The sequence below is a fragment of the Euprymna scolopes genome, chromosome 46 (genome assembly GCF_053919585.1).
Source record: "Euprymna scolopes isolate OS-2025 chromosome 46, ASM5391958v1, whole genome shotgun sequence".
NCBI classification, from domain to species: Eukaryota; Metazoa; Mollusca; class Cephalopoda; order Sepiida; family Sepiolidae; genus Euprymna; species Euprymna scolopes.
The window spans coordinates 100553327-100562797 of record NC_136527.1 but is presented as its reverse complement, the minus strand read 5'-3'; the positions used below and the strand labels follow the sequence as shown (position 1 = coordinate 100562797).

The 9471-nt window shown below is 34.9% G+C and overlaps 1 protein-coding gene across 38 annotated transcripts in view; it reads left to right on the top strand.

The window, feature by feature from the left end:
- LOC145271199 (arf-GAP with coiled-coil, ANK repeat and PH domain-containing protein 2-like) overlaps positions 1–9471 on the top strand; it is a 636480-nt gene that overhangs the window by 509536 nt on the left and 117473 nt on the right. For 27 of the 38 annotated variants that reach the window (XM_080126740.1, XM_080126759.1, XM_080126753.1 and 24 more), the window contains 6 exons: positions 950–1185; positions 4151–4260; positions 4796–4856; positions 6335–6384; positions 6728–6768; positions 7781–7920. In XM_080126740.1, coding sequence (XP_079982866.1) covers positions 950–1185; positions 4151–4260; positions 4796–4856; positions 6335–6384; positions 6728–6768; positions 7781–7860 — 578 coding nt within the window. In that variant the 3' untranslated portion in view covers positions 7861–7920. Of the gene's footprint in view, positions 1–949; positions 1186–4150; positions 4261–4795; positions 4857–6334; positions 6385–6727; positions 6769–7780; positions 7921–9471 lie in introns of those variants that run through there. The other 11 variants (XM_080126741.1, XM_080126736.1, XM_080126765.1 and 8 more) reach the window with 1 other exon arrangement.

Below are 9471 nucleotides of genomic sequence, written 5' to 3'. Positions count from 1 at the left end.
GTATTATTAAATTTCTCACCTGCTTCAGCTTGTGTCTTTCCGTTACTTCTGCATTGTACCGCCTTTTACACATTCCATTTAACTACATACTATACAATGCTTCAAGCAAACTACACCCACCTCTTATATATATATATATATATATATATATATATATATATATATATATATATATATAGATATATCTTGTGTGTGTATATATATATATAGATATATCTTGTGTGTGTATATATATATCTTGTGTGTGTATATATATATCTTGTGTGTGTATATATATAGATATATCTTGTGTGTGTATATATATATCTTGTGCGTGTGTATATATATATATCTTGTGTGTATATATATATCTTGTGTGTGTGTATATATACATATATATATATATATATTTTGTGTGTGTATATATATATATATATATAGATATATCTTGTGTGTGTCTGTATGTGTGTATATATATACATATATAGATATATCTTGTCTTGTGTGTATATATATATATAGATAGATATATCTTGTGTGTGTGTGTATATATATATATATAGATATATCTTGTGTGTGTATATATATATCTTGTGTGTGTATATATATATATATATATCTTTTGTGTGTGTGTACATATATATATATCTTGTGTGTGTGTGTGTATATATATATATATATATATATATCTTTTGTGTGTGTATATATATATATCTTGTGTGTGTATATATATCGTGTGTGTATATATGTATATATATATATAACTTGTGTGTGTGTTTATATATATATACATATATATATCGTGTGTGTGTGTATATATATATATCTTGTGTGTGTATATATATATATCTTGTGTGTGCGTATATAAATGAGTGAACACCTATCATCAGACGTAACATCATCATGATGTGTTCTTGAAATAATTCTCTTACGAACAATGGATGCTATAAGTCTTCCTCTTCTATTTTAGACTTGGATCTCGAAAGTTCTGAGGATTCTTCAACTGAAACAGAAGATACGGAAGATGCCAAGTCGACCACGTCCTGGGAGGATATGAGTAAGCTCGATCCGAACATGTTATTGTACAAAGCAGCCCAAGCCCGAAATTTACCTGTCATGCTGGAGGCCCTGTCTCATGGGGCAAACCCCAATTGGGTTAATGATGATGACGAGGGAAAGAGCCCTCTCATGAAAGCGGTGGAAACCGTAAGTCTGCTACTGCTTTTTGTTGTTTTACTATTGTGTCAAGGCTTTTTTTTTTTTTTTTTTACAAAGGAATCGCTACTTATCAAGGCCCGGAGGCCACTCAAGGATAATGGTTAATGAATGTACAGTAGTCAATGGGAAAATATAGTATTGTTGTCAATTTGCAGTTTGTGATTCACTTGCTATTTTCTTTAAAATAATCGCATTCTTCCATTTCTATGGACTGCATCCTTTTGTACCCTCGCTAGTCTTATATATATATACGCAAAAATGTGTGTATGTATGTATGTGTGTTCGCTTTTTCTGTATGTCTGTAAAAGGCTTTTTTCCGAGAAGTGGTCGGTCAGCCGGCCGGCTCACAACTTCTTAAAACTTTTTATATTGCATATAAATCATAATATCTACGAGTTAACAACGGAGGTCGCCTGTCTATTTAATTTGCTCGACTTTGAAAAGATAAATATTCAACACTTTTCGCTTGCTGCATGTGGATTAGGCTTTTTCGTATAATAAAAGCGACACTAATTCTGGCGGTATGTTTCCGGTCGTGATCGCCGGAAATGTCCGAAAGCAATCAGCTTTGGTCAATGTGGAAATATTTTCCTTATATCAGACAATTGCTATTCAATTTGGACAATCCCCTTGTTATGGGGAGCTGGTTTCCCCCGCCCCCAATATCTTGGGAAAATAAAAATTAAAAACGCGTTTCCGCAGTAAATAAAATACTACCCTGCAGTCAAAGTTGATCTCATTAAGTCATCAAAACGTGCACCTGCGAATTCTAAATAATTAAATTAATTCAAACATGTTTCCGTAAGAATTTCTTGGTGGCCCAGTGGTTAACGTCGCACGTGTTTTTTTCACGCTTTGATTTCCAGCTTTACCTCAAGGGTTCAGGTTCGATCCTCATACTTACCTACCAAAACTTTTTTTTTAATTTTTACCCCCCCCCCCCCCACCACCACCACGTAGTTTTGATTTACCCAAAACCACACACACCTCCAAACACCCCTGGCAACGCTGGGTACCCCCGCTAGTCTATATATATATAAAAGGCAAATGTGGCGTGAGAGATTTTGTATGTCCAAAAAAGGCTTTTTTCCCTGACGCTTCCAGGGTCGTTACTATCGCTTAGAAGTCTTTATATACCCCTCTAGATAATAATAACTACGATTGGGGAACGTGCGTCGCGTCTAGATTTATTTACAGCGACTTTTACAAAATTATTGCTATTTTGGCTTCTCACGTGTTGATTTGGTTTTTTCGTATAAAACCGAAACTAATTCAAGCCTAAGATGCTGTTCTTGGCCCTCTGCGTCCCGGGTGACAAGATCACAGTGTAGTATCTGTTCTGGCAGATACTGCAATCAAAGACCATATGGTCAATGTAGGGGCAACCTTTCATACCAATTGTCACTATCCTTGGTCGGTGAACGGTTAACGTGGCACTTTTTTTTTTTTGTTTTTTTTTCACACTTTATTATTTTCCAACTGCGCCTCAAGGCTTCAACTTCGATTCCTCCTACTTACCTACGAAAACTTTTTTTTTAAAAAACAAACACCCGGGCAATGATTTTTAATTATTCTTTTGTTTTGATTTATCCAAAACCACACACACCTCCAAACACCCGAGCAACGCCAGGTACCCCCCGCTAATATTAAATATAAAGGAAACTATGGAAATATATATATATAGCGATCCAACTTCCGCTCCATCATCTAGCATGCTTTGAATCGATCTGTCACGTCCACCATTTGAAAAGGGACTTTTTTTCTGAAATTAATAATGGATATTGTCGCAGACATAACAAGTAAGACATTTGTACCTAATACAACTGAATAAATATATGTATATATAGACATATATGTATGTACTTATTGCTTTGTAAATCGCCACTTGTTTTCGTCTCCTTTCACCAACAACGACTATATTTCATTCCTCGCATTGTGATAGCCTTCTAAATCTCTACTACATACCTATCCCACACAATGCTGCAAGAAAACTACATATCATATATATATATATATATATATATATATATATATATATATATAAAACTTGCTATGTCTGTCTGTTCCCATTTTTTTACCAAAATGCATCTACTCCAAGACACAAAGTCACGGAGTTGTGCGCCAATGATTGCATTTTTCATGGACTATTGTTTCATACACATAAAAGCCAGTAAAAATAGCTGGTAAGGAGTCAAAATTGAAAAAAAAATTGGAACTTGGCAAGCGTAAGCTGACTTTAAGGTCTCTTGTACGCATGCGTAAATATACATTTATATTTTAAAGTCAGTTCAGTTTTAACTATTTCTTATCCATCTGACGATCGCTCAAACAGTAACGACTAAGGCTGGAGTGCTAAATGTTTTGGTTTCGATTTTAGCTGGTCGTCATATTTTAGTGATTGATTATAGTTCTGGGACGAGGTGATTTCATTATGGATTTGTTTTTTTTTGAATTTCGAACCCAACCCTTTATTGTTACGGGGGGGGTACCATGTTGTCGTTCCGTTCAGGCCGTCCCTGCTGCTACCGCTTAATGCTGTTGCTGCTGCGTCTATCGCTGTCGCTGCCATTGTGTTGTCACTGCCACTGCTTTTGCTCAGGATTGAACTCAGCACCTTGGATTGATACATCATCGTCCTAGTGACACATGGCCGAGGCGACTAAGACGTTGGAACAGACATTGCAAGTCTCAAACAAAAACAGTTCCCGAGTTCGAGATACACCTGAAGAAGGCCGAAGGATGAAACAGCCGAAACGTAGCGGAAAAAACACAAAAGATGAGGAAGTGAATCCAAAAAACGAAATCCATCAGTCATATTTTACTTTTGAAATCACTACTTTATATTAGGTACAATATAATAATAAATAGCGTATTGGCTCCATAATAATGAATACGAAATGTACATAAATTAAAGTATCCTATTTAAGTATTTTTTATTCTCTCTACATTTTAGGGCTCGATTGCAGCCTGCGAATTTTTACTGCTTAATGGTGCTAAATTGGATCGGCGAGATCACAAAGGTCGATCACCTTTGCACCATGCGACCATTCATGGGCATACGGGGTAAGTAACTTTTTAATCACCATATATTTCACCGTATATTTCATCGTATATTTCACCGTATATTTCATCGTATATTTCATTGTTATAGATAGAATAGAAAATAGAATATTTTATGGTCGCTTAAAACTGAAGATATTCACACGTGTACGCGTACGAGTTGCCTTCAACCGAAAAAGTCTGGAAACTTATTGAAGGCACCTCATCCATACAAAAGCAAAAAATTTAAAGTTTACTAGTTGAATAATTCCATAAAGTTAAAGCGATTATAAATATTTATAGGACAATCCTAACCAGATGAAAAAAAGCTCAATATTCAAGATAGAGCATTGGTATAAGAAATTCATTTTAAAGTCTGTAAATTAGAATGTCTTCGACAAGGAATACAAGTTGACAATTTAAAGGTTTCAACTTATATTCAAAGTCGAATAATAAATTGTTGTAAATTCTTATTTACATAATTTATAAACCCGGATAATGTAACGTTTTATAATTAGTGATTTTGAAAAGCTTTTATTTGTATCCGATTCTTTTGTAGACAAGTGTGTCAGTTTTTGAAGCGTGGCGCCGACAGACATGCCAAAGACCACGAAGGCAAAGTAAGTATTTTCTCTCTTCTCTCCATTTTTCAGTCAAGCCGTAACATTGTCTCGGTCGTGAAGGATTTCTCCTCCACTGAAAGAACGAGAAATGAAAGTGCCGCATCTGAAGAACAGATACTACACTTTGATCTTGGCCAAAAAGACAATCAGATTGTAGTCAGCTGGAAAGCAGGCAAACGGAACAGAGTTCCACAGGCGTGCAGTTCTAAGAAAGAAGCTTTCTTCATGGAATCTAAGTTTAGGTTTAATCACAGATAAAGAGTGTGGGAAATTATTGATAGTGGTTTTGGTAAGACGAGTGTTTCTCGTGAAAGTTTTGTAAGGGGAGGGCATAGATTGAAGCTCAGCCGAGCACTTAATACGATAACGATGCTCTCATAACCTACTGTCTGTGAAATTTTACATACACTTTTAGATTTTATGTAGATTTTCTAACCTTTCTATAGGCAGCACAAAAACATCAGATATTGAGTTTAATAAACAAAATAGCAGGGTGCGGGGCTTTGTCTGGTGGTAAAAAGAAAAAATTGTGATGGAGGGCAGAAAAATTGTGATAACTCAATCAAAACGTAGATTCCATGAACAAAGTTTCTTTCTTAGAAGTGCACGCCTGTGGAACTCTCTTCCGTTTGCCTGTTTCCCACCTAACTACAACTTGGATGTCTTCAAGTCCAACATAAACAAATTTCTGATAAACCGGCCCCTTAAGTAATCCAATTTGTCAAATCTCCATTACTAACAATTACTACGATATTATCCCATTGATTACTCTACACGCAATAACCCTTATCCTCGAGTGGCCTCCGGGCCTTGGTAAGTGGTCACTCCCATGTAATAAAAAAAAAAACAGGACTTGGGTGCGATCAGCCAGAAGCGAAACTGTAAGCAAAAAAAAAAGAAAAAAAAAAAAGGATTGTTGGATCCGAACTCGCATAATTTAAGCTAATAAGCGAATGCATTATCAATGGGACCACGAGGACACAGATGTTATCACGTCACAAATTTAGCTTTTTTAAGCAAAAGAACTAACCGACCCTTTGTACACGTGTGGTTTGTAAACAAGCGTTGAGAGCAAGGTTTTTAGCTGACCCCCCCCCCTTCCCTTTAAACAAAATGACATCTCTACATGAAATGATGCTTTCTTTTCTCCAATGTTTTTATATTATGCGTTCAAGAGATCAATACCGGGTTTGTGCCTGTAGGATGCGTATAACAAAAGTTTTTAGCTAACATACAAACATATGTACACACACCCACACACAAACAAACATACAAACACATAAACACACAAACACATAAACACACACACAAACATACACCCCCACACACACAAGCATACAAACACATAAACACACACACAAACATACAAACACACACACAGACGTTTCAGATTTCTTTAATATATTCTTTTAAATTTTTAGTTAAATTTCTGATTTGTTGGGTTCATCTTAAAATTTCTACCTCATTTTTTTCAGGATGCCGAGTCAATTGCTATAGATACAACTAATGCCGATATAGTCACCTTGTAAGTATACATGTATTTTAACGGTTCATTCCACTGTTTGGGGGTTGGCGAGCGAGAGTCCTGTTTTCATTAGATCCTCTGTATTGTAAGAACGTACCTGACTCCTGTATAAGAGTCAAATGCTCCTTAAGATGGAAATGGAATCATGTTGTCTTTTCTATGGCGGCAATTTTATCATTCCACGCTGCAATGAAAAAGATCCAAAGTTCTGATGTGATCCCTTACCTGTGTAATAGTTAAATGCTCACTAAGATGGATTACTCTTGTCAAATCCAGGGGGAAGTGTGCTTTTTGTTCTTTTATATTTTCCGATATCTTATGATTTTCCTTCTTTTTTTTTCAGATTGAGATTAGCCAGGCTGAATGAAGAAATGAACACAGATGGTACGTACTTTCTTACATGCAATTCTTTTAACATTTTTTCATCAGTTTTGTTGGCAATTGTGTAATATACATGTATGCAACGGCCCTGCCGTTTTTAATAGCATTGACGATCACGGCTCTCCAACTTGTAGAGCCATGGTAATCTCGTAAAGACAAGTAAAGGTGGTAGTTTCCAGTTGCTTTCCGTTGTGATTTGGGGATGCATCTCCCCCTTGTGAGTTAAACGTACCCCCAGATACCAACCTAGAAATTTCTACGACCCCCGGTGCGGCACATACAGCAGTTAGCCTTCCCAAATGCTCACCCATCTGGTGCTGGTCCTGGGTATGACCTTAAACTATATCCGATGGTGAGCGCCCAGCTTGTGGGCTCTGGGGAGTATGGAGCAACCCTTTAATTGTCATTGCTCCCAGGTCCACTCTGGAGTGGTAGTACCTGTTAGGGTCCCAACTATGGGTTAAATAGAAACTGACTTGAAAACAAAACAAATATACTATTAAAAAATGTTTCTTCAAAATCGCTGGATTCGGCATTAAATAACCTGAAAACGGGTTGATATGCCGTGAAACAAAAACAACCAACCATCTCGTACTGGCCAGGCTTATCGTTGCTTTACTTCGGTGATTTGGCGAGAAACCATATGTCAATGTAATTGTGCTGTATAGTTAACAAAAAAAGGGGTGTAAAAGCAAATAGGCAACAAATAATTGTTACCAAATGCAGGAAGTTTTAATTTTGTTATTTATCTGTATAAATTACGCATTTGTTTACTGATTGTAATATTTGTTACATTTATTTGTTAGTGTCACTTTTACTTAGCCAACCACACATAATTAAAAAAATTAAATAATTTAGCATTAATTTTAAACATTAATGACGTGTTGATTATTAAAAAACAAAACGAGATATTATTTTCACATCTAAAATAATTATAAAAAATAAAAACTTTTTTCTTTTTTTTTTTAAATGTGAACAAAAACTATATACTATTTTGCTATTTCTTATTTTCCAGGCGATGAGATTTACAATGATGTCTTCCGGGACTTCAGCAACATGGCCTCGAACTTTCCTGAAAAACTAAAACGGAAATAATAGTTGCTAAACCCACCAACCCCTCAGAATAATAAATAAAAGAAAACAAGAAAAAAAAAATTTGATTATTCACGGAGGGGTGTGTGTGGCATATATCCCCCTCCCTGACCCCCACCATCCCCCATACATTGCTTTTTTTTTTTTTTCATGTGTTACTTTGCTATGGTCATCTGTAAGAAAGGGAACAGACTGTTACTTTATGCCTCCGCATCCTCATCATCTGCCTCCCACTTCTGAGTTCTCCTTCCTTTCAACAATCCTGTTTTATAATACTCAACCTTTGGCCGCTGACCCACCATCTGACCAGCCACCTAAAGACACTTTCCTGCAAATTCTTCTCATGTGACCATATTTGCAATCCTTTGATTCCTTTTTTTTTTAATTTTAGAATTGTTATAACTCGGAAAAAGAAACTTCAAATTTTATTCAGATAACCCCCCCCCCCTCTTTTCTATCTCTCTGTCTTTCAGATATATATATATATATATATATATTAAGTTAAGAAGAGTCCTAGAGTGGATGAAACGTGGAATATTCAGTGTAGCTTAATCGCCATATATATTTTATAACTTACTAACTAGCTCTACCTACGTATTGAGCACTTTTGAAGTAAATACTTAAAGTTTACGCATAAATTTATACTTTCGTATATTAATTTTATGTGAGTAAATGAAGTAGTTATATTATATATATATGGTAAAACTGGTAATTAGTAAAAACTTGGGAGTGCTCAATACTATTGCAGAGCAAATATGTTTTATTTTTTTATTACCATTTTATCTGTTTGGTTGTTAGTTATTGGAAGAAAATGATTTTTGCAGAAGTGGTTGTTAGTTATTGGAAGAAAACAACCACTTCTGCAAGGCCTGACGAGGCTGTTAGATCATAAACATGGTCCAACATCTGAAACATATGTAGCTAAACAGATAAAACGGTAATAAAACACTAAAACATATATATATATATATATATGTCGGTGGAAATATTCTTTAGTCACCTATATTTTCTTTTCATATATACCAATCCTTATTTAAGAAGCGCAATTTAATTACAGAGCATATGATGAATGAATGACAAAAGTCATTATGTTGACTATCTTACAATTTATTCCTTTAATTCAGTTGACATTTACAATTCTTGATAGAATCTATTTTGCCCTTAACTTTTTGACGGATTGATTGTTGCAATTTCTTTTGATGAGTTAAGGGCATAATAGATTCACTAATTGATATAATAATTAAGTGATTGATTTTGCGATACGAAACAGATACTGTCAAGAATTGTATAAGTCAACTGAATTAAAGGAATAAATTATAAGATGGTCAACATCATGTAATATAGAATATAGACTTTTGTTATTTAATCATTATATATATATATAGATATAGATATATAATATATATAGATATATATATATATATACACACTTATATGAAAGTCACTTTGTGTGTGTGTATGAGTTCCTTTCTCAGAGGTTCCGAAACAGCTGAGCCTATCTTTCGCAAATTTAACACAAAAGCTAATTTATATGTCTGGCAGTGTTCTTAGATAGGTTTTGTACAGAAATGCATCTAATAAGTATCGGAAATCGAAACAAAAAAACGATCTTAA